The sequence below is a fragment of the Camponotus vicinus genome, unplaced genomic scaffold, assembly GCF_025532165.1.
Source record: "Camponotus vicinus isolate PSW18456_S1 unplaced genomic scaffold, iyCamVici1.0 SCAF_10, whole genome shotgun sequence".
Taxonomy (NCBI): domain Eukaryota; kingdom Metazoa; phylum Arthropoda; class Insecta; order Hymenoptera; family Formicidae; genus Camponotus; species Camponotus vicinus.
The window spans coordinates 7,773,442-7,801,072 of NW_028141946.1; the positions used below are offsets into that span (position 1 = coordinate 7,773,442).

A 27,631-nucleotide genomic window follows, 5' to 3' on the forward strand; every position below is an offset into this window, starting at 1 on the left:
AGAAATATATCCCTCTTGCGAAAAAAGATTTACACGTTAAGCAAAGAGAACATAAGATATAACTGCATATGTGCGTATAAAAATAGTGTTTCAAAAATAGTATTTCAAAGCACAAATAAATTATTGTTAAACATATAAAACTTTACTTTAACAAAATAGTATTGTATTTTTCTTTTTATTCATTATTTATCAGCATTATTATTTAATAACCGATTTATAATCCTAATGTTAGTTGTCATTCTTATAATGTTTTACAATATGCAAAATATAAGAAAAACTTTCTATCATTGCTACGAATTCGTAAAATGTGAATAAATAAATATCAAACAGTTTCAATTGATTAACAGTTTAAATTGATTAATAAATAATTGATATATATATATATATATATCAATTATTTATTAGTGAGTTTATGAACTGTTTGATATTTATTTACGTTTACAGAGCTATTATTTTTTTTCTTTGTGAAGAAAAATAATACTTATTTTTAAAAAATAGATGTATTAAATAATTATTTACTTACAGGAACCCCATCTCCCGATTTGAATAATTCTCATATGTTATCACAAAGAATCATCACTCTGAATAATGTTATAAAGATTTTAGTCGTTGTTTATTAAAAAGTTGTAAGCGAAAAAAGTTTAATGAATAATATGTAATTTCATGAGACAGACTATATGTACTTTGCTAGACGAAGCGAAGTTCACTTTCAGCGAGGGTCAAGATGAAATGTATAATATATACCGGAACGCAGTGAGTTTCACTCCCCTGCGGGGGGCTTCATTTCCGGAAAATATAACTTAACTCACACAAACCTGTTTCTGATTTATAACTAAAATTTGGTTTAAATTAGAAAAGGCTTGGATTAAGTTATACCTTTCAAAAAGTGGAACCCCCCGTAGGGGAGCGAAATCCACTGAATCCACGCATATACTTTGTAAGATAAAGCGAAGTTCACTTTCAACGAGGATCAAGGTAAAATGTACATACCGGAACGCAATGAATTCCGATTTGTGGATTAGGCCATACATTCGGAAGTGAAGCCCCCCCATGAAAGAAGGCGAAATACCACGCTGTAAGACGAAGCGAAGGTCATTCTCAGCGAAGGTCAAGGTATTAAAATGTATATAGTTTCATGAAATTACATATTAGACGTTTTTTGTTTATAACTTTGTAATAAACAATGAAATTTGAAATTACATTATTTATTAGATGTTTTTTAGTTTATAACTTTTTAATAAACAATGACCAATTAAACTTTCACAATATTCAAAATGATGACCTTGATAACATATATGAGAATTATTGAAATCAAGATGTAGTCTCTACAAGTAAATAATTATCCGAATTGATAATGCATAAGGAATGAATTATTTTTTACCTTTATTATTTATTTATATATTACATGTACTTTTAAGAAATAAGTATTATTTTTCTTCACAAAGAGAAAACAATAGCTTTGTAAAAATATTTGTGATAAATTGTGCAAAATATAAACAAAATATATGATTTTTATATTTATAGAATAATTTATATAGTAATATAGCAATAATAATATGACATGATATAATATGACATAATATGACGAAAATATGATAGTTACTATTCTTAACATCAACCGATAATCATAAAATGTGTATAGTGATCATGAGAGCTTCATGTTTCATCGCTATTTGCTTGCAAAGTTCTTCGAGAGAGGGAACCTTTATATTGTATAATGACATCTTTTAAGGTCTCTATAATGCTTCCGAAAGAATTTTAATATATTTTAATATATTTTTATTTAATATACTTTTAATATAATGTGTAATATTTAATATATTTTTATTTATTTTTATTTAGGAGATTATATCATTATTATTATTTTTTATTTGTCGATAATCAGGAATATGGACAAATTGTTGCATATATGACTCAACAACTTATAATTCCAACTTAATAATTCCAAAACAATAGTAATGGTAAACAATGATGTACACAATACACACAAATGCTTTTTAGAAACACAAATGTTTTTTAAAATACTACGTATTTTTTAAAATTTATTTGTTTTAATGTAATATATAAATCTTTAAAAAAATTATTAGAAAAGATATTTGCCTTTAATTTTTAATAAAATTATTATTACTTATATTCACAAAAAATAATTAAAATGAGGAAAATTTTGTATTATATCGAAATACCTTCAGTATTTTAATAATTATTCTAACCTCCTGATTTGAAAAATAAAATATCATATATTGTCGGATACAATATAATATTATTTCCTTTAGTACGTAACATATTCTTAAAGAGCATGCGTCATCAAGATTCGCATGCGCCTCGAGACAGATCCTTTCAGTTACTTTAATGTTGTTGTCGCGAAAACTTCAAGATGCCAATCGAGGTGTCGGTTTCAATTTTTTCTTTAAATCTCTCTTTAAAAATACTTCGTAAATTCTTTTATAAATAAAATTTAATATGTAATAAATTCATAAAACTATGCGAAATGGCAGTGAGCGTTCTAGATTAAGAATTTATTCGATTATTGGATGTATAATATCAAGTTATTTTAGCAAAGATTATAATATTTAAAATACTTCTTGTTTCTGTTCATTAATTTTATTTAATTTAATTGGAATAAATATTTCACTTTATTAACGTAACTTTCAACTTGTTAATATAACTTTCTTTTTTTATAATATTAACATCATATCAGAATGTTTTATGCCACAAAGTGCTACAAATTACAGAAAAAAATTTGCGTTCATTAATATCTTTGTTTAAAAAGGCAGAATCCGAATACGCACACGGATGGAATCGTTATACTATGATGTTTATGGGAATTTGGCCGGAAAATAGAAATTTCGATCGAACTTCTAGTTACAAGGCAATAGTCCCAATTCTAATAATGTTCTGCTTCGTATGCGCACCACAGTCGGCCAATTTATTGTTCATCTGGAACGACTTTGACTTGGTGATAGAAAACTTGTCCATGGCAAATATAACAATTACGATCTCGCTGTTAAAGACCGCTATATTTTGGTCAAACGGTCGATGTAAATATATCAATTTTCATACCACAAGTCCCAATTTTTATCATAGCGCGTATAATAATTCGATGTCTACAATCTAGAAATCCTAAATAGAATATTTGAATAAATTCTGATAAGATATAAATTAATTATAATTCAATTTAAAAGTGCATTATAAATTTTTTCAATTTCATAATAAAAATTATAATACATTGTATTATTAGATATACACACACTTACATATTTAGAATCTGAAATCGTTAAAATAGGGAAAGAATATTGAAATAAAACTGATTTTGTAAAATTAATATTTCAAATTTTTTCTACACTTTAAAAAAGCCATGAAGATGCTTATATCAAGCATGAAGAAGGATTGGAATATGACCGTGGATAAGCGAGAGCGCAAAATAATGTCAGATATAGCAAAGATCACTCGAAATCTATCCATAAGAAGCACCATAATGGCTGAAATAGTGGCGATCACCTATGTAACGTATCGATACATCGTCATCCGACATACCGGTCGTCAATTATTATTCCGTGCATATTTTCCTTACAACGTGAGCAATAGTCCTTCTTACGAATTAACCTTCTTCGGACAAATCATCGCCAATATGTATGCGGCGGTTACTTATGCGGCAGTGGACACTTTCATTGCCACTCTGGTACTTCATACGTGCGGTCAACTCGCGAATTTACGTCAAGAACTAATAAATCTACATGACTGTACAAAAACAAGGTTCCAGACGAAATTAAGAAAGATCGTGAGGAAACATGAATATCTCAACAGGTGAGAAATCAATCGAGTAAAGCGCGATGTAAGAAAGCATAATGAAAGATTTTCACGACTCCTCAATTTTTTCACAATTTTCCTGACAAATTCATTTCGGGTGATATGGCTTATCCATAAGGAGCACAAATCATAGCGTTCAACGAACTTACAAGAGATATACAGGTAAAAGATTTTACATCCGATAAAATATAACTTTAAACGTGCCAAAAAAATATCTACCGATATTATTTATAAATACGATATTCTATTTGTGATATTTCGCCGGATTTGTTCGTGGTCAAATATTGAGTTACTTCAAGATTTTGCTTATTTATATACAAAGTATAATTTAATAAATTTTTAAATAAACTTCTTAAATGATCAAAAGACTTGAAATCAATGATACGATTTGTTTGTGAAAAATAAATATAATTTAAAACATTTTTGTTTTCACACGATGGCATTTTCCATAAGATTTGCAGAAACAATCGAGGACTGTTTCAACATGATGCTTCTGATACAGATGGTGGGATGTTCGTTGCAACTTTGTTTCCAGTGTTTACAAGCGTTCATGGTGAGCCGTACAAAGAAAGGGAATAATCTAGTTAAAAATTAAAAAAAAAGAGAAAACTGTAATCTAACTAATCTGTCGTAATGATTCTTCATTATTTTGTAGTCGATGATCGGCGAAATAAACGAATTCCTCACCTTGCAAATCATCTTCCTGATGATATATGTAGTTTACATATTGTTGCAGCTGTACTTGTATTGTTATATCGGCGAAAGATTACTTGTCGAGGTAATATGATAATCACTGATAATTTCCGATGATGTGTTGACATAATTGATAATTTCTGATTGATATGTTAATATAACTTTTGATATATATATATATATATATATATATATATATATATATGTGTGTATGTGTGTGTATATTTTTAAAATTATATCTCTATGTCTCAGATAAAATTCTCGAAAACAAAATTAAATTTTCAGAAAAAGATAAAATTTTTTATATTTATTGGTAAATGATATTATCTCAATCGACATATTTTTACTCTTCATTATAAGTACTATTCTAAATACCATTCTTCATTCTAAAAAGTGAAATTGCATCGTCACGATGATGACCCGATTACAAAGATAATGGAGTCATTAACTACACGCTTTCGTATTAAATCAATCTGCATGACGCCTTGGATGTTAACAAGCGAAATTGAAATACGCATTTTTTTTCACATTTTTTTGTTACACATTTAATATATCATAAGTAGCTGATCTAGGAGAATAGATGAATATACATAGCAATAAGCAATAAATGAAAACGGATAAACAAATATTTCAAACTTCATTAAAAGATAGAAATTCTATATGTGTTATATAATTGTTCAATTCTTTTAAATCTAATAATAGATATAATCTATTATTTTATAAAAATATGCATTTTATTTTATTTTTGTACTATTCTAGAATCTCATATAAGAAAAAAGTTTCTTCTAGAATTTCACATAAGAAAAAAATTTACTCATTATTTTAGTAACTTATAATTTACATATGCAATATGTAATGCAATATGAATTGAAAACTCAAAAATTGAACATGTCCAATAAGATTTCTTATGACATGATGTGTAAAAAAAGGTACAAAATGCTAATATAATCAGTCGATTGTTGATAAAAAGAAAAAAAACTGCAAAAAAATTATTTTATCACAAAAAAATTAATATGTAGGCTTTTTGTAAATTCATAATTATAATTTTCTATGACTTGTATACGATTTAAAATATGAAATACAAGAGGGTTTAATCATATTTTCATATTTAGTGTGATCTTTTCAGCTTTTTCATTTCGCCGCGTTACTATATAATTCATGTTTCTCCTTTGGAATCTTTTGAATTTGACATTCCAGAGTACGAAAATAGCATATGCGGCATATGATTGCAGTTGGTATAACTTGTCAGCTTGCGAAGCAAAGTCGCTAATTATCATTATGTGTCGTGCTCAATCGCCATTACAAATCACCGCCGGCCGGTTCTGTTCCTTCAATCGAGAACTTTTCAGTGAGGTATAAAACTATGAAATATAGCTATATATGTATGTACATTTTCATTTTATTATTTTTAAAAAATTGGAACTTTGTTTCATTTCAGTAGAACAAAAAATAAATATAAGCTTTTTGTTGATTATTTTTCTTGACATAAGAATAAATATAAAGTCTACTAATTAGAAATATGAAATATGTTATAATTCAAAAAAAATTTAATTCTCATTAAGATCAAAATCGATTTTGTATATCAATTTTAGGTTCTGAAGAGATCGGTAACTTACATGTCGTGTCTCTACGCAATAAACAGTTTAGAGTGAAAAATTAAATAAAATTTAATAATGCGAAAAATATCTGTATGTATCAATTGTTTAATGAAATCATCGATTGCAATAGAATCGATATATTTTCGAGATGCTTGTAAAATGTACATATTCTAATAAAGTAGTACCAGATATAAATTGTATATTAATTATAAAAAAATCAATATGTATGTTATACAACGCGATGCAGAAATTTTTTTATATTACAAGACTTTAAGAATTTCCAAGAAGGGAAGAAAATTATTGGTAAAAATTCTTAAAAATTTACAAATCGAATTTTCAATTTATATAAAAATCATAAAAATATGAAAATTAAATTTTTTAAGATTATTTTTCACACATATATCTTTTATTTTTGATTAATAGAATTTATTTATATTATTAATCAACAGCCGATATTTACAAGTGGTAATGTAGCTTGAACCGTTGTAATTCAGAGAGCGCCAGTAGTAAAGAACAATCAATAGGTACAAAATATATGCTAAAGAGTATGATAAGCTATTTATAAAATGAAAAAATAATGTATAAAAATTTTATTAATTTAATATATGGATAAACAGATGATCAAGTATTCAAATATAATATTAAATAGTTAAATATCAATAATCAAGCTTATATGCAATATAAACTAAAACTCTTCTGTCTCCTTCATTGTTTCTTTAATTTTCAATTTATTTATAAAAAGTCTTAGAAAATTAAAATAATTTATTGTACTAATTATGTACTAATATCAATTGGTATGATTAATTTTATACTGCATAGAAAAGAGATACAATAATCTTTATTGCATATTTGTGCTTCACACTCGCAAGTCAATTTTTATGTGTTCTTTAAATATGATATAAAAATTCTCCAAAATAATTGATAAACGATATTAAAATTAATATATTATATATCAAAAGAACTTTCTTGAGGCATAACGTGCATGTATTCTGCAACTTCGTACAGAAAATTGCAGTGAATAAGAAATGTAGCAGACAATTACAGTGGAGAAAAAGAAAGATGAGGGGACGAAACGTGACGAAACGAAGAGAGGAGGAGTCGCAACAACTATTAATGAGAAGTTCCGACAGGAGTCGGATCTCTCACATTAATTATGCAGTAGAAACTCGCAGCTTTTCTCGTCTTTTCTTTTTTTCATCAACTTGTTTTTCCGCTTGACGCATATTCAAGCGACTTGATCCTTTGCGAACGAATTGCTCACGTAAGTGCATTTTATTGATACATATTTGATAAAGGAATGTATAGAACGTATGATTACGAATTCACGTTATAAGTTCATAAACTATTCCGCCTCTAACTGAAAGGTAATGGTTTTAGTTTGCGCGATCGGTCATGCGTATTTCGACTGTACTAAAATAGAGCTTTGAGCTACGAAATTTGCATAAATTCTACTGTTGTAAATAATTGATGATATGCATTTGCGACATGAAAGATCCCTAGATCCGATCATTTTATTGCTCATAGTTTTGCTTATCGTTTTATTTTTCATTGGCTTATTTCAATTTGTATTAAAAATGCCGCCTTTCTAAAAATATTTTCGCAACATATAATGCTGTCCAAATTTTTCGGCCAAATAACGAGCATCAAATAAATGCCAATACCGTATCTGCACGAGTACGAATTGAAAAGCTATCGAATAGATGAAATACTTCAAATGGCGATCTACGTGAATGCATCGTTTAATTCCAATACCGACGTTTTATTGTGGTAAAAGTTTGCAAGTGTGCTTTCACCGCTTATTTCCGTCAACGCGTAAAGAAAATGCGCGCATAGAGCGTACGACCAAGAGTTGGAGAGCGACTAATGGGTATCATTAGCAATGGCATGGTTTATCGTCACAATGGAGAAAATCAAAGGATGACAGTCACTTCGAGCTCAGATGAATATGGATAAAAGTGGCTTCACGCTTTACCGGGAGCGTAACACGCATAAAAGTACGATATAAAAGTACGATACATCGTTGCAAAGTTATTTTATCTTCGAACATAAGAGTTAACGTTTCGTTATCTCAACTTAGGAACAATTACAGTACATACATTTCCAAGCTTGCATTTGTAGATATTAAAAATTTAAGATTTCACAAAAAAACAAAAAGAAATTCTGCTTGATACTCCTCTAAGAATCATAAAAAAATGGTAATAATCTAAGCGATTGTCGAGAATTTATGTTTATTTGTGGAGAACTGCCTTGTTGATTACGCGCACGTATGTCATCGAGAAACATGATAATTAATTCTAAAGTGTTTGTGATTGTCGTACTGGTAATTTGCGGTGTATATCCTCGTACTACCGATCGAGAATCTTACAAAGAGACCAGTGATAAAAAATATGCCGGATCAATGCTGGCTGAGATCGCGAAGGAACTTGTGCAAAGATCAACAACTAGCAGTCAGGTAACCTCATCATGTAAAAACTTCAAGCTTATATATCATTTTCATATAAATTAATATTATTTCAATAATAATCAGTAATAGAATTAATTAAATCAAGAAATGTTTATATATAGAAAAAATGGATAAATGTGGAAAAGAGATATAAAAATATACATATATATAATAAAATATAAAAATATAAAATAAAATATATTTATATTATATATATTATATGTATTTCACACATATTATATATTTATATATTTTTAATTATACTATATATTTTTATATTACATTATATATATTATAATACATATATTTATAATTATATATAATTTATGTAATATATAATTTTTATGTGTATGTGCATTTTTCGTACATTCTATATATATAATTTTATTTAAATTCTATTTTACTCTTATATATTTCAAGTTATTTTATCAGAATATTTAATGATAAATATTGAAAATTTGAATAAGAGTTATATTAAAAGTAATTTTGCAGGTGCTCAATTTAAATCTTTCAAATCTGCTGCTTCTTTTGGTACTCAAAGCGGTTGTGTTTGGCGCCGGTTATATAGGACAACACGGCTACAAAGGACGCGAATTAGAAGATGGTAATTTTAGCAAATTTAATGTTTGTGATTCAAAAATTTCTAATGATTGCACTGATAAGAATTGACAAAAATTTACTATATAAGAAAATAATTAATATTTTATTGCACTTTTTAAAAATTTAAATAATTCCGGAATTAAAAATACGTATTTGTAATATACGAATATATATGGAAAATATATGTTTATGTTTTATAATTAAAAATTATATATAATAATATTAAGGTATTGTAATAACTTTCTGCTAATTTCAGAAAATATTGTGTCGGAAGGTGAACTCGCGCTAGCTCTTGGATACCTAATCGGTGATACCTGTTTATATAGAGCAGCTTGCGAAGAACCACATATAGCAAAAGAATATCTTGGCGCAGCTGAAATGCTCTTGCAAACAATGAAATTGATGCCACAGTATGTATATAAAATATTAAAAAATAATTTGAAGAATAAAGGTTTATTTTAATAAGTTATATATTTTATCATAAAAAGAAGTACTTGAATACGCTTTATATTTTATAAGAGCATTTCAAAAATCACGAAACGTTAACAAAAACTAAAAACTGTCAGGAAAATCATCGAAAATTGTATTTGGTTTTATAACGGTATTTGGATTATTTTCTTTATACTAATAACCGATATTTACATATCGGTTTTTTTCACATGTGTGATTTTGATGAATTTGTGATTAATAAGATAGACCAAATATTGCAAAATATTTTGACACATGTAATAATATGGAAGAATTGTTATTCATAAATATAAATCCAGAACAAAAAAATTTTTGAAATTGATTATATATTTTATTTGTTCATTCTCGAAAAACTGAGTAATTCAAACACTAAGAAAAATTTTCGATTAAAATTATTAAATTTATTGTAAAAAATAAATGGCTTCTATTTATTCCTTTTATCTTTTATCACATCACTTCTATTTATTCCCCTTATTATTTATCACATCACTAACATCATCTAACTTTACACAATATTACATGGAGTCAATTTGAATAGATCGATTTGTTCGAAAATATTTTTAAATTCGAATGATTGGAACAATTTAAAACACGAAATTTGAACTCTTTTTAAAAAACTTATAAATTATTTAAAAATTTCGAACTTTGTTATCACATTGAAATCGAATATTATCGTGTGAAATTTTCGCAGGAACTTACCTGCAGAATCTAACTACGAGAAGATGATCATGGAATTCCGAAAGGCGATTGAATACGGCAATATCGAGCAATGTCCACCAGAATACAGCTGTAAAAAAGAGAATATAAATAATTTCTTGCAAAGCGAAAGAAGATAATGCAAATGTTAATAACGTATCTATAAAACATTCTATTCTATTTTCTTAGGTAAAAATATATGCAAATCCAGTTATGATTAAATTTTATTAATAAATAATATTTTAGAATTATAAAATTCTAAAAATTATACATGTCTTGTTTTATATCATAATTTGAATGATAATCATTCAATAAGCTTAATGTGCTTTAGTTTCATATAGACATTCTCGTGCAAAAAATGGAAATAATGTTATTATAATTAATGAAAAAATAAAAATTGTTTTTTAAAATTACATGTTTTATATTTTTATATTTTTCTGCATGTTTTGTTATAATTATTGTTATTTGCATAAAGAACATAAGCATATTTTTTATTTGATATAATTGCAATTTTAATACGAATATAAAAATGTAATATTAATTCGAAACAAAATAAAAATTTTCTTTTAATTTAGCAATTATTACATAGTAAAAATATGTATCTTTTTCATTATTAACTGACATTAACGTTATATTATTTAACAAAATATTTATTATTAGAAAAATCTAATTGAGAGTATTATTTTAAATTATAGTATTTTGATCTTGATCGATTGCAATTCATCTGTAATAATCTTAATCGATATGAGCTATGTGAGATTTCTGTCATGTAATAAAACTGTTTAGTTTTATTCTATACAACTGTTAGTTTTTTTTATATTCTATAGTTTTATTTTATACATGTCTTTCTAAATAGAAATATAATGAAATCGAAATCACACTGCAAATTTAAAAAAAACGACATTGTCGTAGGCTAATTTTATTTTTTTAATTTCCAATACAAAGTTGTATTGGTGACTGTCATTGGTGACTATTGTTGTCAATAAATAAGAATAATAAATAAAGTTGTAGTTGATAATGTAGCTCTAATATAGTTCTTATATTTTATAAGAGCTATATTATCTATAATAGCTCACAATTTTATCCTACAATAACTCTTAAAAGTTTTTATATATTTATTTATTATAAAGTATATTTTATTATTATAGTAATTTTCTTAAACATTCTTAAACATATTTACATTATTATTCTGTTTTCTTATAGAAGTTACATAATCATTCCAAATAAATTTTTAAGGAATAATAAAACATATATTTATTATGTCTTGTACTATTTTTAATAATTATTTCTTTTATATAAGTTTTTCTGAGATGCATCTATTTTATTCTCTTTTGAAGTTGCTCGCAATATATTATATTTCATTTACAAGTATTTATATTGTCCAGATGTTTCATTAATTAACGCGAAATAATGCCAAACAATGCGATGCATTATGAATATGAATATGAAATTAATTTAGTTATATTTAGTTTAATTAAATTATATGTACAAACACATACAAGCGCTTATATCGCTCCTGGTATTTATTGTTTATTCAATAGATCCTTTAATATATTAATGTATGCATTAGATGTAACCTAATATATTATTCTAAAAGAAATTGTATATTGATATTTCATATATTAGATATGTTCGACTGAAACTGTAATTTCACAAAAATGTCAGTCTACATTTCATGAACGTATTTAATAGTTATTAAAATTCTATATATATCTGGCTAGAGATGTGTGAAACTAAATTTCATATATATTTATAAATTCGATCAATTTATATCTAAATTTCTCCCTCGTGTGATAACATTATTTAAGTTCATGAATTATATGAATATTATATATGAATATTATATATGAATATTATATTTATGATATATATTAATATATATATTAAAAAGTTGCAGCTATTTAAAAATTTCACAGTATTTCGTGATATAATCGTTCAAATAACGATTCCACCAAAAATTAATGTTGAAAGGAGAAAAATTTTGAATTTTCATTCTATATTGAAATTTTGCTTGCGCTCTTTTTTCGATATAGCGTTCTCGTTAGTTTTAAAAATGTTACAAATCTGATAGCAACTTTAGAAACGTACCATAAGATGAGAAGATAATCCGGATTATTTTATTATTCCACTCGTAAAACTCAATAAAAAGAAAACGTGATGAGACGGAGATTGAGATCTTCTCACTTATGGCGTCCGTTCACATTTGTCTGTCGATCGCTGCCACCAGATGACGTTGCGCGCGCGCTTTTACTTAACCTATCCTGACACTCGCGCTGACTATTGCATTGCAAGTACTGCAAGCGCGAGGTTGACTGAGACGTTTGATTTTCGCCTACTCACGTCGTAGACGTGTAAACAATTTTTCGTATCACAGCTAATAACGTTGCTCTCTGTATACCTGTTCTAAAAAATGAGTTCGATAGGCACAGGGGTAAGTGTACTGCGTATTACGCGAGATACGATTTGTAAAATGTAATGTTTGCGACTGACATTAGAACCTAACCTTAATATTCCTTACAGTATGACCTGTCCGCTTCGCAATTTTCGCCAGACGGGCGCGTATTTCAAGTGGAATATGCTCAGAAAGCCGTAGAAAATGGAGGGTGAGTGTTATTCCATCTATATTTATTTTCATCTATTTTCCTTAATAAACTCTTACATAAAATCGATTTAACCTGCACACGACAATTAATATTGTAATAACGCATAAATCTGCTTTTATATATAATATTTGATTAAACATTCATAAAAAAAGTAAAAAGTACGCATGTATCTGTCTTATTTATGTGATTGCAATCTTGTTGCAGGACGGTTATTGGCTTACGAGGGAAAGACAGTGTGGTATTCGCTGTAGAAAAGATAGTGACATCAAAACTCTATGAAGCAGGTGCTAATAAGCGGATATTCAACATAGATCAACATGTTGGTATGGCTGTCTCTGGTATAATATCGGATGCAAGACAAATCGCTGAGACTGCAAGATCAGAAGCTGCAAGTTATAAGGCACAGTACGGAGTCGGTATTCCACTGAAATATTTAAACGAAAGGGTATCCATGTACATGCACGCGTACACTTTGTATTCTGCTGTACGTCCTTATGGTTGCTCCGTTCTACTCAGTGCTTATGAAACTGATGGTCCAGCATTATATATGATAGATCCATCAGGAGTATCGTATGGTTATTATGGCTGTGCAGTAGGTAAGCGAAATATTGATAATGATAAATTAGAACATATAGGAAGAAATTTATATTTTGCATATATATATCATCTCGTAGGTAAAGCAAAACAATCTGCAAAAACAGAAATTGAAAAGTTAAAGTTATCAGAGATGTCATCTAAGGATTTAGTTAAGGAAGCTGCTCGTATTATTTATCTCGTTCACGATGAGTTGAAAGATAAACAGTTTGAATTAGAAATGAGTTGGGTTGGCGCCCATACCAATGGAAGGCATGAACGTGTACCAATCGATGTAAAAACTGAGGCCGAGACGAAGGCACGGCAGGCAATGGCGGAAGATTCGGACAGTGATACCGAGGATATGTAAAATGACGTTAGGAATACTGCCATTAAAATTCTTTGTATTGTAAACGATAAAATTAAGTATTAATACAAATATATATGCACCAATTCAAGATTTTAAAAATGAATGAAATAAAGAGAAAACTTATTTAAGAAAACACATTAATATGCTGTTTAAATATTTTATAGAAATATAGAAATAGTCACAAGTAAAAATGACAAGATTCTATATATAAATTTCTCTTAACTTGTTTTTCTATGTAAAAAAATTAATTATTTAATGCTCAAATCTTTTAGCTGATCAACAATCATTGCCATTGGATTATTTTTATATCCGATTCATAACACACACACACACACACACACATATATATATATATATATATATATATATATATATATATATATATATATATATATATATGTACATATTATTATAGATTATGAAAATTACTATATTATTATGATTCTTTGTAAATGCACGCTTAAGTCATATTAAACCCATATGAAAACATGGAGTAAATCTGTAAATTTTCTCGCGCATGACAAAAATTCGTTATATGTTTTTACAGCGATATATATATATATATATATATATATATATATATATATATATATATATATATATATGAAAAAAAACAAGTGCGATTTAATTGCATAACATCACTTTTGTTATTCTTTTTTTAACAAAATATCGAGAAACGTTCGTTAAAAAACATAAATCAGGTATTTGCTGCCAATAACGCATGCAAGGATTGACCTTTCAGCGAATTATTTCTATTTCCAAAGGAATTATCTCTCGCTCGTAACAAACACGTTGAAAAATATCGCTGTAAAAACTTATAACAAATTTTTATCATGCGAGAGAAGATTTACGGATTTACTCCATGTTTTCATATGAGTTTAATATGATTTAAGCGTGCAATTACAAAAAATGATAAGAATATAATAATCTATGATAATATGTACATATTCCTATACATTATCGAATATTTCCTTATAGTGTTAATGAGCTTGTTCGCGATAATTGGATAACAACAGATGTTATGCATAAAATGTACTAGATTTTCAATAATGGATTTATTTCTGATTTGAAGTCAATTACTTGTTAACAGTGCTCTTATTTATGAGTATCTATATTATTGATTTTTAAGCATAAACCACTTGAGAAATAAAATTAAAATTTAATTTAAACGACCAAACTTCCTTCTTTTCAAATTGCCATTAATCGTTTTATCAAATTTTTAATTGTTTATAACATTGAAAAATTATCTCAATACTACAACATTAATATCAATTTTAATACATTTTTCCATTACTTTTTGTGGGTTTAATATTGACAATATGTACTTTTATGAGAAACAGACGAAAAACATGCTAAAAAAGCGATATCTTTCCTCGATAAATTGCAAAATCAAGTCGAAGGATACGCAAAACATCAAGAAACGTTGTATATTCTTTTATAGAAAATGACACTAATCTTTGTTAGAAGATGATACTGCAACATGATCTTGTACCTTGTAACTTGAGCAAGTTTTAGAGGACCAGATAGAAATTTTATCTTCAAAGAGAGAAAGAGAGAGGGGGAGACTTACAATGGAAATAAATCGAGTTGTAACAATATGACTGAAAAACGTAGATGTAAAGAAATATTTCACGGATTTTAAAATTTTAAAAAAATTCTATCTCCATGATTGATTGATATATTGGAGATTATAGTGTCTAGTTTCACCATTAGTATCTATTATCAACATTATTAGTTTAATATTAATTGAGCCTTTAAATTGAGCCTTTCTTGCCTCTCTTCAGGAGAACTAAAAAATATTATGGAAAAATAAAAAGTAAGTTAAATTATAATAGAATTCTCAAGCAAATCGACATGAATTGAAAATAGAAATAATACATACATAAAATAAGTCAAATCTATCTCCTATCACCTTTAATAAATTTTAAGATATGTTTTATAGACAAAAATGTTTCTCATAAAGAGACTATTTGATTTGATTTTAGAAAAATATTCTATGACCAATATATATTTTCTCACGTGAAAAAGTAAAGAAATTTCCTCTTACATAAAAGTTTATTCTCTTCATTGCTTTACATATCAAAATATTAAAATAGAATGGTATTAAAAAATCAATAGAAAGTTTATAAGATGTAAATTGATTTCTCTTTGACAATATTGTGACAAAATATATGTCTTGTAAAATATTTACTTTTCGATGACTTTATTTTTAAACTTTCATGTACAGAATAAATCAAATTAATATTAAAAAATGTACAATCGCATTTAAGATGTATAATTACATCTTGCAGGTGCAATATTACACTTGTATAAAATCATGAATCGATTCTATTTATTATTCTATGAAAAATTTAGCAAATATTTTAATGGAGAAATGAATACCTTATAAGATATTACATATCTGGAAATATCTCATATATCAAAATAAATTATGAAATATTACATAATATTAATTTTTTTATGATTCTATCTTTTATCTAGAATGATTAAGAAAACAGAGTAAGAAAAATCTTGGAAACATCTTTATTTAGAAAAAGTCATGCTGATTATAGAATATCCTTTTTAAAATCAAATAATCTTTATTTAAAATATTTTTGATAAAATACATATCTCAAGATATATTAAAAGTAATAATCTAATGACTAATTTTATGTGTAAGTACATTATTTCATAAAATTGCGCTTATATATATAATTTATAACAAAGATGTGTATTTGTTTATTTGTATGCGCGCGAGTTGTGTTAGAATCCCTATGGACGAACAATGCACTTCGAAGAAACATTGGCGATCCACTCGATCCACGCGCATGCTGCTTCGTCACGTTGTCAGGGGTTGGTTGGTTGCTGGGTGGCTGGGGAAAGCGCGGCGAGGGCGGCTTGGGCAAGTTTTATATAAGAGAAGTATGATTTTGAAACATCGCCACTAGTTTTGATTAATGCGGCCGGGACGGATTCGCCATTGCGTCGTTAGTTATCGCTCGTTTTCTTGAATTTTTCTTTTTTTACACATAAACAAGCTGCATTGATTTCGTTATCGTTGTCAACCGAGTGTTTCGATTCTCTTCCTATCATAGAACAGCTGATCTTCGCGATCTAACCGGAAATCCTATTCAACGATAAGAAGTATATATGTCTTTGAATTTGAGCACCAAATCATTGGACGATGGTCTCATCACCGAGGAACAAGGGTTGTCCGCTATTTATATTTTTGCGGCTATCGTACTTGGTATCATCGGCTTTTTCGGATTCACTCTGAATTTACTGGTCATTTTGACTGTTATCAAGGACGCCCAAGTGCTATGGACACCCAACAATGTGATCCTCGTTAATACGGTTGTAAGTATTATTGCAATATCGTTCTATCAAATTTGATTTGCAGATGATCAACGCATAGAAATTAATTTCTTTATATTTTAAAGTGCAACTTTAACGACAATGTACGAATATGTAGAAGTTTTAAAAGCCTGATTTAATTAAAATTGCATTATAATTATATACATATTGATATCATTCTGTATTGAAAAACTATTTAAAGAAAATAACAATATCCTTTGTATGTTAAGGATAATCTAAAGAGAGAAATATTTATTATTATTTAAGAAAACTTTTATACATAATAATAAGTATATCTATTTTTACTTAGCATTCGGGTCTTTTATCCTTAATCCTATTCATAATTTTTTATATAAATTTATTATATACAAAAAAGCTGTTAAATTCAACATATAAAATCTCATATGTCTAGTATATAAAAATATGCAATATTACTCAATTGAGGAAATTTTACATGTAAGCACGTATATATACATTTATATAATTTTTTATATAAATATTTTTATAAAAATATATTTTTTATATAAATAATAATCTTTTCCAATTTTCATAAAATTTAAAACATATTGTTTATTTATTTATCATACGCAATTATAGAATAACCACAAATAATATAATATATAAACATATTTCTAAGATTTGTATTAGAAAAAATTATGTTTTAAAAAGTTAAATCATCTCTACTGGAAAATAAGAGTAAACAACCATATTTAAATTTATATGACGGATAAGTTGTAGCTTTTACAAGCCAAGGAAAACTTTCTTAACGTTGCCACGATATAGATTGGCAATGAGGAAAACTTCATTAACTATACGACGTACAAATACGCGTGACATGCATACGAAAACAAGTTCTAAATACATCAAGCAATATACATATAATATATATAATACATATAATATATTTCTTTTAGCAATATACATATCATATATTTTTTTAATGTACACAAATTAGTGTACATCTACAAACTTTGACTGAAATTTAAATTAGAATAAAAATATTTTAGAGAGGTCTATACAGAGATATATGTGTTTTTACGTTGTATATTTTTCGCAAAATCACAGTTTTTCTATATAAAATGTCGAATCTTTGTAGAGAAACTAGCGTTTTATAAAAAGTCTAATTAAGTTTTTTTTTAACCGACTGATTTTGCAAACTATTTGTGATAAAGGTATGAATAAAGGTATGAATAAATTCTAAGGTAATACATAATCTTTTTAATGAAAAGATTGTTCAAAAGATTCTAATTCACAAAATATACATTTGAATAACAAACTACCGAAGAATTATATAAAATTATTGATTCAAATAGAAACATGCTTCTTGTACTAAAACCAAATTGTATGTACATAATTTTTGGAAAATTAAAACGTATTTTAAACTTAACTTTAAACTTAATATGAAATTTAAGTAATATATAAAGTATAATAAATATAATATTTATTACATTTTTATCTTTTTATAGGCTTTGAATTTAGTTTAAATCAATTTTATTTCAAATATATGTAGTGAAATTAAGCATCATTTATATTTCACTAGTTTTCCAAAATACCTCTATATTTCTGGGAAAATTTTCGTTACTATGACATTGCAAAAATTCAATCAATCAAATCTGGATGGATTTAACATATTATATTCTTTTTGTATTATATATCTTTTATATAGAGCTTCTTTTATAAATACACATGCATATAATTAATTGCAAAATTCAAGAAAATAATATAAAATATCCGAATTGTTGCTGTAAAAAACAAAAAAAAAAACAACTTTAAAATGCATAATTAAGTATAAATCGATCAATTTATATAAATAATCTTATTGAGTATTTTTATATAATGCTTCATACATTTTTTTATTGAAACAGGTTGGAGATTTTTTAGTAGCTGTGCTGGGGAATCCTATCACAATGATATCTTCGATCGCTGGTACATGGTATTGGAACCATAATGTGTGTCTGTGGTATATATCATTTTAATTATTTAAATAATATGTGTATAATATTTTTTATCTATAAAGCCAAAACTTTTACTCCTCATGACAATAAATGTTACCTATAATACTAAAGATTAAGCTTAACAATATAATATATAATACATAAATTTCATTCAAATTTTGTACACAATCAGATATATATGTTCGTAAAAAAGTCATATATGTTCATACTGTATTTTTATTATATTTATTAATGATAAGTAACCGGTTAAAAAAATTAAATGGAAATATTTAAAATATCAAAACGTATGCGTCAATTAATAAATTTAATTATAATATTTCCATTGCTTTAATCTGGATTTTACGTGACATAATTATTTCGTAATAGTTGAAACATCGACAATAATTTTTCATATTTATATACATTATGTCCGAAATATATATACACATATGTACGATGTGAGATACATAATTACTAAGATACATGATTTACTTTCTTCCGTCATGTCAAAATTTAAGAAAAATATTTTTATTATGAAATAGTATATATTTAGTATATATTTTATTACTCAAATTTATAAAATATCGAAATAAGAAAATTTAATATGTGTGTACAGAGAGTCACATTTGGAATAATAATTTAAAAATAAATAATTTGAAAATTTACTATAGGCTGGAAAAATATTTTGAAGAAAAGTCAGTTGTTTTTTTAACATATTATTTTAATAGTATGTTTTTAATTTAAATGAGAAATCGTTTCCAAGATTTACAAATTATCGTTATTTTTTTAAATAAAACTATATATCTTTTGTTACATAAAACTTTTTATTTTTTATTCATAAGAATATTAAAGTGAGATATCAACGAATTAATATTTCAAATATATGTATACATATATCAAAATATATCTCGACATCTAATATGTAAACGTATTGACAATCCGGTTATGATTATGGATGTATCTCACATTGTATGTCATAGAGCTATTATCGGATTTATTATCGAATGCTGTCGTTTTTTTTCTTATATAGAATTCTTATATTAATCATACTCTCTCGAATAAAATATCTTAAAAGTTATTATGATAATCAAAAATTTAATATAGCACATTTGTTATATACTCGTAATATGAATACAAGATTCTTCAATTGTAATTAATTCGAATAAAATTGATAGACTCCTGAGTTTTTAAAATATAAAATGCCAAAAATTTCAAATCATTTTTTATCTCAAACACACACATATCGAAATATGTAACACGATTTTGTCAAGGATTATATATAATTTCTTACATACTATTATTAGTAAAACTCTTTTCTCTTTTATTGGTTCTAAATGCAAACAGAAATATTTAAAAAAATAATAAAATATAATTATAAAACAATAAGTTTTCTCTTCCGTTTCTCTGGAAAATCAAAAAAGTAATGTCTATACACTTGGGTATACGAGAAAAATTTTAATCGCCGAACAGCTGTTATCGCATGACTAACGTTTTCGTTGATGCTAAAAATGAGAGAAATCTTCACCGTTCTAAACATCAGTCGCAGCTGTCGATCTTTAATATTTTAGAAATGTCAAGCTTTAAAAAAAATATATGTGTATGCCATGCAAAAAAAATAGCACACAATTTCTGACTAAGAGATTTCAAAACATAAGATATATTTTTTTTACATTATATAAAATATTCATCTTTTATAAAATTTCACCCAAATATTATATTTTTATATACAGAATGAGGAGAATTAATTTATGTAAAAAAATATATATAATTTTATTTTAAGATATATGAATAATCTTTAAATTTTGGAAGCCATCAAACATATAGAGGAGTAAAAAGCCATCAAATGTTTTTCTGTACAAATAATTTTGATTTGGAAATATTTTTCTCCACAAGAAGATTACAATTTTCAAGTTTTCTTGTTTATATTACTTTACGTAGAACGCTTTGTATATGGATAATATTATTGTAACTTCAAAATTTAATACTAACTCAATTATATACATTGTAGCTACTTCCTCAATTCTAAATAAAAGACATTTTATGAAATTAATATTAATTTATGAATATATAATCTACGATTCACAACATATTTTATTTAATAGAGATTTATATTACACATATAATTACGGCAAATTTTCTACTTTAGGTACGCGTGGTTTATGACTACCATGGGATTCGCTAGTATCGGTAATTTAACGGTAATGGCAATAGAACGATTCCTGCTAGTGAGATGTCCAATGAAGGTATTATCAATAAGGTAATTAATCAAATCACGCACATAAGATGAACACAAACAGATATATGTGTGTGTGTTGTGTGTGTGTGTGTACATATGCATATACAGGATGAGTCAAAAGTATGCGTTAAAAATCTGTGAGCGTGTTCCTGGATAAAAACGAAGAACAAATGTTCACATATGATCGCAAATGCTTCGTTATCGAAATAATGAACATAAATTAGTATCAAATAATGATTTATTTGAATGTTTACAGTTTTGTTGTTTTTTACCAGAAATGTTCTACGTGTCATCATTTTCAAAAGCGTCGTCTATCAAACACCAGTTAACAATGAAGATCTATGGACACGTATCTATAATGCTTGCGAGATAGTCCGCGGAAATCCTGATGTTTTCGAACGAGTGCACCAGCCATGTAGACGTCGTGTTCAGGCATGTATTGAAAATGATGGAGGACACGTAGAGCATCTCTTGTAAAGAATAACAAAACTATAAACGTTCAAATAAATCATTATTTGATACTGCTAATTTATGTCCATTTCGATAACGAAGCATTTACGACCATATGAACATTTGTTCGTCTTTCTTATTCAGGAACACGCTCACAAATTTTTAACACATACTTTTGACTCATCCTGTATATACATATGCATATATGTGCACAAAAACATACGCAGACAAGAGGAAAACTTATGTAACTAAAATTTTGTTATTTTAGATTATGTTATTTTAGAGTTTTTAGAGCAAGTTTTTCAAACCTGGTTAATATTTATTTTATAAATATTGACTGAAAAAAAAAATCGTTAGTGAGAAATAAATTCTCGCTCTTGTCATGTATAAAATTTATATTTTAAGAAAATAATTTGCCTTTTTTCTTATAAAATAGAATGTAGGGATTATGGTATATACAAAGGTATAGTGAAATGATCAATTTAAGCATTCCTCGACTTTCCATCGCACACATACTTTCATCGCGACATTCTCCAGGAAGCGTTATTCATATCTACGAAATAATCGTTTACAGTGGTCGTAAACATCTTTAAGACATAATTTACACATAATAAATTTATGCAGTTTGCGATAAATTTTAATTGCATCATTCTTTACTCGTTTTGTTTATCGTATATAGAAGATTGAGAAGCAACGAAATAAATATAAATAATAAATGTATCTTAGCGCAGTTTTTAAGAATTTAAGAATAGATTTTAAGAATTTTATTCTTTTTACGACAAGAGAAGGTAAAGTTATTCATATATAATTTGCGCATGATCAATAATATTATAGATATAAATCGGAAATTCGGGAAAAATCAACATCACAATATTATGTTTTATCTATCAATCATTCTATGAATTGTTATACAAAATATAATATTGTCGTGTTGATATTGTGTATTTTAGGATCCTTTATTATTTGTGCCTTCGTAATTATAATTCAAAGATTATTATAAATATTTCGATATTGTCACTAAAGAAAACGACAAATTTTTATCAAGAGTTACATCTTTCAATTGTTGAATTTATATTTTTAACACAAAGAGAGGATAAATTAAAATATTTCGTGTATAAATATATTACACATAAATTCTCTTTTTTATTAACGATTAAAAATAATCTCTTTGTTATCGATTGATGAATCTTCTTGTTAGTGATTGTTCTTTTGAGCAAATCTAAAGATGATAGCAACTAAAAGAAGATCAAACGGATTTTTAATCCGCTTACAATAAATCCTTCCTTTAATGAATTAAATATTTCACTAACGAGTTAAAATTTCTGATCCATCAAATACCGCAACCATGTATTCCATCAAACGAGAATTTATATATGATATATTCATACACACATACACACACAATATTTTAATTTGTCCTATCTTCATATTAAGAATATAAATTCAAAAATTGAAAGATATAGCTATTGCTAAGAATTCATCATTTTCTTCAGTGAAAATATATCAGGATAAATTTTAATAATCTTTGAATTATAAAAATAAAGAAGATATCAAAAATAAAGTATTTTTGATTATTTTTTAATTTTAATTTTAATTTTAACAAAAAAATATGCTTACTTATATAACTTAGATTTTTAAAAGGATTACTTTTATAAAAATCTTTAATTTGAACATTGTGTGAGAAATTATTTTAAACAAATTATATGCATGCTTTTACTACAAAAAAGCAGTTTTTGAATGAATCAAAGAATATGTTCTGGAATTTTCGAACTCTTTTTTAACATTTTGCATGAAAACTAATTTACATATGAATGCGTCATATAAAAAAACTTTTTTTTCATTCTTCTTTTGCGCGTTTTGCTATTTTTTAAAATATTTTATAACAAATTCTGTAAATAATAATGAACTATGTAAATGTAATATAAATAGAAAAATCAATAGAACTGTGCCTATATTCGTGAAATTCAACTTAAACCGCATCCGATTATATCTTTATTCAAATAATTAATAATTTTGAATAATTCGATTATTTTTTTATTTGTTATTTTTACGTGAATTCTTTTAAACATTCAATATTTCGTTAAATTCAATATTTAGTTAAATTTTATCCATCAAATTATAACTATCAAATTAAACTATTCATCAAATTATAAAAATATATAACAATTTTATATATATTTTCAAAGTTTAAATATGTGCACAATCTGATAAAATATTTTAATTTTTTCATGAATACGCTAAGTTTTTATACTTTACTTTAATTAATATAAATGTTTTTAATACAAATTAAATCTCTCCCAGCAAAATAATATAATTATAAACATTATATATTGTCCCATTAATTTTAATGTTTTCTACAAGCTCTTATCCTCTAAGTTTAATATTTACTCTTTTAGAAATTTGTTAATTCTTTTATAGACATGCTTATGTATTAGCATTTATGGTTTGGATATATGCGCTTTCCTTGTCATTACCGCCATTTTTCAATTGGGGCAGCTACGGTCTGGAGGCCGGTAACATATCTTGCAGCGTGTCTTGGGAATTGCACGATCCCGAGACGCATAATGATTCTTACATCGGATTTTTATTTATTTTTGGATTTTTCCTTCCTGTCACAATAATTATTAGCAGTTACTATGGCATTATAAGGAATTTGAAGAAAATAAAACAGAGAATTGGTGAGTCTTTGATTTTGTTAATAGCAATAAATCTCTGGTTAGTTATATAAAGTTAAATATAATTCTTCTCTATCGAAAGACACAATGCTGAATACAATTTTCGCATACAAATTTAGGAACAAAATATATGCTGCATATTTGATAACGTAGTTTCAAGTCATCTTTAAATCTCTAATTTGACTAACAGTATTTTTCTTACTCTTAGGTCAAAATAACAAACGAGAGAGAAGAGTCACGATGATGGTATATCTAATGGTCCTTGCTTTCCTAATCGCTTGGTTGCCCTATGCCATTCTTGCTCTCGCAGTTCAATATTTCTATGTGAGTATTTCTAATCACGAAAAGTTTAATATTCGAGAAAAAGAGCTAATTTATGAAATTCGAGCTGATTTATAATTAATTTATCAGTTATAAAATGTTATAATATTTTATAACATATACATTCAAATAGCAAAATTATTTTGTCTAATCGCAACGAGGTCAAAAGATTGAGAGGCGATTGCCTGTCTATATTAAGATTTAATAATCGACATGACAATAGCTTCTCGACGCTTCGATCAATTTCTCTCCACATATGGCGGCCTTTGAAGGATCACAAAAGCTCATAAAAAATAATTTATACTGCAGGTACAAACCTCCCACATCGTAACGGTGCTACCTGCGCTTCTCGCGAAATCCTCCATCTGTTACAATCCTATCATATACGCATATTTGAATGTTCAGTTTTATCACACCTGGAAAAAAATGTTTTCCACCAATACGAATTCGAGGATAGTCAATACAAAAATCACAACGAACAAAATAGAAATGAAGAGTCTCAACCGTTCAAGTCAAACAGAAAAATAAAATTTCTCTTGTGCTCTATTCTCAGAAATGGTGCATGAAGGGAAAATGACGTATGGAGGAAGATGCTATCAGAAGACCAACAATGAATAAATAGTGTAAAATATTATTTTTGTCGTTTATTTGTTAATTGTTAAAAAAAGCAGTCTGAATCTTCTGTGTAAAACAGAGATTTATTTCATACATATCTTTTTTTATTTTAATTTGGGCTTATCCGTTTATAATTTTTTTAATGCGTACAGTTTCGCATTTCATAAAATCCAAGATGATTTTTTATGAAACAAAAGTTGTGTGCGCAGAATAAATAAAATAAATTATTATTTAGTACAACATTTATATTAGAGTTTGTATCATTTTGTTTGAAAAGATATATCACGTATGTGTTTTTATGAGTTTATATTTAGATAAACAATTCAAATAACTATTATAGATTGATTTTGATTTCTGAAAAAATTCTAGGGAAAAATGAAACGTATAAATATTTATCTTATTATGTTTCTAAAGAAATCAAACACTTGTTTCAAAACAAACATTAAATTAATCAAAAAGTTCTCTCATCTTGAAAATTTATATCAAAATTAAAATTTTATTATATAACATGTTTATATCTTTCGCCTTTTTTGGAATATTGAGAAAGAAAATACATCTTAAAAAATATATCTCGGCCAGAACAAAAATGCATGATTATTATTCTATATTTATTCCATTCTATTTATTCCATTTCTAAACTTATAGACATAACTACATTACACTTTTTTAGTTAACTTTCGAATTATATATGTGCCAAACCAAGCATACTAAAAATTAAACGACGTTGAAACAATGTATTGAAAAAAAAACAACTTTTTAAAAAGAAGATTTTTCTTTGACAAACGTGATATGTATAACCTGATATATATAATATATATATTGCTAATGTTGCTCTTGTTATATCCATCTGTTTGCTTAATCTTTAACAAAAAGTCTATCATAAAAGATGTAATATTCGCTCGAAGAATTCTAAAGTTTCCATAAGAATATGTATACAAATGTGTTGAACGCGTACGCCTCTTACTAGTATAACTTGATAACGTCGACTTTATGAAAAAAAAAATAAAATAAAATAAAATAAATATCCATGTAAAGTAAAGTTGCAAAAAAATAAAAATAAAAAGAAACAAATATGTATATATGTATATTCACCACATTGATGTGCGCCATTAATGTTAAAAAAGAAATACATATCTATTCATCGATTGAATCGATGATTAATTTTAATTAAAATAGATACTGATCGATATGTAATCGATCACTTCGTATATGTAATATATTAGAATAATATATATATGTAATAATATATATGTAATACATTAAAATATAATTTGAAAAAAGTATTGACACACTTTCATTATTTAAAAACTGACGATATAGTAATGAGAAAACCTTTAAAATGAAAGAAAAATTTAAACATTGATGCGCTATCTTTATTTCTTCGTCCTTTGTTTTAACCGTTTGAAAGAAAATGTCTCTTTGCAGATAAGTATCTTTCATTAATATATTTTCAATGTTTTTGTATTTAATAAAATTGCTGGTACATTCATTCTTTCTTTCTCTTCCTTTGTTTCATAATAAAATATGCTAAACAGTTTACGAAACGAAAAATCACTTGTTTTAGACTGTTAATAGACAGTAATCAATAGTTTTAGTGTCTCTAGTGTAATATAGCGTTAAAAAATTATTATAACTCTATTTTTATATAAAAAAAACTTTATTAATAGTTATTGATGCATTATTTCTATCATTTTGTGCATGTATGTGTGTGCGTAAATACGTTCAAGAAAATAATGCAAAAGATACAAATACATTTTTTTCGAAGTAATTATAAATATTGTATATATTTACTTTTAATATTTTTATACACACACACACACACACACACACATAGTGCAATTATATATTTAATATTATATATAAATTTTATAGATATGCATTTTCTCTGATATTATATAATAGAACAAAATAGCGCGCACTTTGTAACATTCTAGTAACAGTTAAACAAAGTATGAATTGAAATAAAAAAACCATGAAAGAAAGAAAAAAAAATAAAATTCTAAGCGATAAAAATATTTAATGCAGTTATGTATTATCTACGTAAATACAAGCGCGAAATATAAAAAAATAGATAAAAGAAAAATTAAATATATCAAGATATGTAATTAAAAAAGGATCTAGTTTCTATCTATCTTCAAAAATTCAAAAAATATTGTAGTATGCTTCAAAAAGGCTCGACGACAAAATATTCAATTAATCTGTTCAAGTAATGAATT

The 27,631-nt window shown here is 26.2% G+C and overlaps 5 protein-coding genes across 6 annotated transcripts in view; 4 read left to right on the top strand and 1 right to left on the bottom strand.

Annotated features, from left to right (window-relative positions):
• The window catches only part of LOC145961090 (uncharacterized), a 146,295-nt gene that overhangs the window by 94,156 nt on the left and 24,508 nt on the right, over window positions 1–27,631 (bottom strand). Inside the window, exon 3 of the mRNA XM_083080934.1 lies at window positions 10,309–10,396. The gene's annotated coding sequence lies outside the window, so the exon portion shown is untranslated. The remainder of the gene's footprint in view (window positions 1–10,308; window positions 10,397–27,631) is intronic.
• Window positions 2,367–6,281, top strand: LOC145960299 (odorant receptor 13a-like). The gene is made up of 7 exons (XM_083079659.1): window positions 2,367–2,494; window positions 2,775–3,038; window positions 3,354–3,804; window positions 4,261–4,360; window positions 4,463–4,585; window positions 5,698–5,853; window positions 6,093–6,281. Exons 1-7 carry the CDS (start codon window positions 2,482–2,484, stop codon window positions 6,150–6,152), a joined length of 1,167 nt encoding a protein of 388 aa, XP_082935785.1. The 5' UTR covers window positions 2,367–2,481; the 3' UTR covers window positions 6,153–6,281.
• LOC145961095 (uncharacterized) lies at window positions 8,337–10,460 on the top strand. Its single transcript, XM_083080947.1, has 4 exons — window positions 8,337–8,550; window positions 9,034–9,145; window positions 9,398–9,551; window positions 10,301–10,460. The coding sequence occupies exons 1-4, from the start codon at window positions 8,365–8,367 to the stop codon at window positions 10,443–10,445; spliced, it is 597 nt and encodes a 198-aa protein (XP_082937073.1). The 5' UTR covers window positions 8,337–8,364; the 3' UTR covers window positions 10,446–10,460.
• Prosalpha7 (proteasome alpha7 subunit) lies at window positions 12,574–13,992 on the top strand. Its single transcript, XM_083080946.1, has 4 exons — window positions 12,574–12,736; window positions 12,826–12,908; window positions 13,113–13,504; window positions 13,583–13,992. Exons 1-4 carry the CDS (start codon window positions 12,716–12,718, stop codon window positions 13,849–13,851), a joined length of 765 nt encoding a protein of 254 aa, XP_082937072.1. The 5' UTR covers window positions 12,574–12,715; the 3' UTR covers window positions 13,852–13,992.
• On the top strand, window positions 16,501–25,772 carry LOC145961093 (rhodopsin). Of its 2 annotated transcripts, XM_083080945.1 has the most exons (7): window positions 16,501–16,817; window positions 16,926–17,187; window positions 19,050–19,144; window positions 21,265–21,375; window positions 24,223–24,482; window positions 24,688–24,803; window positions 25,110–25,772. In XM_083080945.1, the coding sequence occupies exons 2-7, from the start codon at window positions 16,981–16,983 to the stop codon at window positions 25,326–25,328; spliced, it is 1,008 nt and encodes a 335-aa protein (XP_082937071.1). In that variant the 5' UTR covers window positions 16,501–16,817; window positions 16,926–16,980; the 3' UTR covers window positions 25,329–25,772. The 2 variants fall into 2 exon arrangements, with proteins under 2 accessions (XP_082937071.1, XP_082937070.1); XM_083080944.1 differs by having other exon boundaries at window positions 16,501–17,187.

Coding starts and splice junctions, on each gene's coding strand:
- LOC145960299 (XM_083079659.1), top strand. Junction 4,361..4,462: donor AGTGTTTACAAGCGTTCATG/GTGAGCCGTACA, acceptor ATTATTTTGTAG/TCGATGATCGGCGAAATAAA. Junction 4,586..5,697: donor GCGAAAGATTACTTGTCGAG/GTAATATGATAA, acceptor TTGACATTCCAG/AGTACGAAAATAGCATATGC.
- LOC145961095 (XM_083080947.1), top strand. CDS start 8,365: ATGTCATCGAGAAACATGATAATTAATTCTAAAGTGTTTGTGATTGTC. Junction 8,551..9,033: donor GATCAACAACTAGCAGTCAG/GTAACCTCATCA, acceptor GTAATTTTGCAG/GTGCTCAATTTAAATCTTTC. Junction 9,146..9,397: donor AGGACGCGAATTAGAAGATG/GTAATTTTAGCA, acceptor TGCTAATTTCAG/AAAATATTGTGTCGGAAGGT.
- Prosalpha7 (XM_083080946.1), top strand. CDS start 12,716: ATGAGTTCGATAGGCACAGGG. Junction 12,737..12,825: donor TGAGTTCGATAGGCACAGGG/GTAAGTGTACTG, acceptor TATTCCTTACAG/TATGACCTGTCCGCTTCGCA. Junction 12,909..13,112: donor AAAGCCGTAGAAAATGGAGG/GTGAGTGTTATT, acceptor ATCTTGTTGCAG/GACGGTTATTGGCTTACGAG.
- LOC145961093 (XM_083080944.1), top strand. CDS start 16,981: ATGTCTTTGAATTTGAGCACCAAATCATTGGACGATGGTCTCATCACC. Junction 19,145..21,264: donor AACCATAATGTGTGTCTGTG/GTATATATCATT, acceptor TTTCTACTTTAG/GTACGCGTGGTTTATGACTA. Junction 24,804..25,109: donor TCGCAGTTCAATATTTCTAT/GTGAGTATTTCT, acceptor TTTATACTGCAG/GTACAAACCTCCCACATCGT.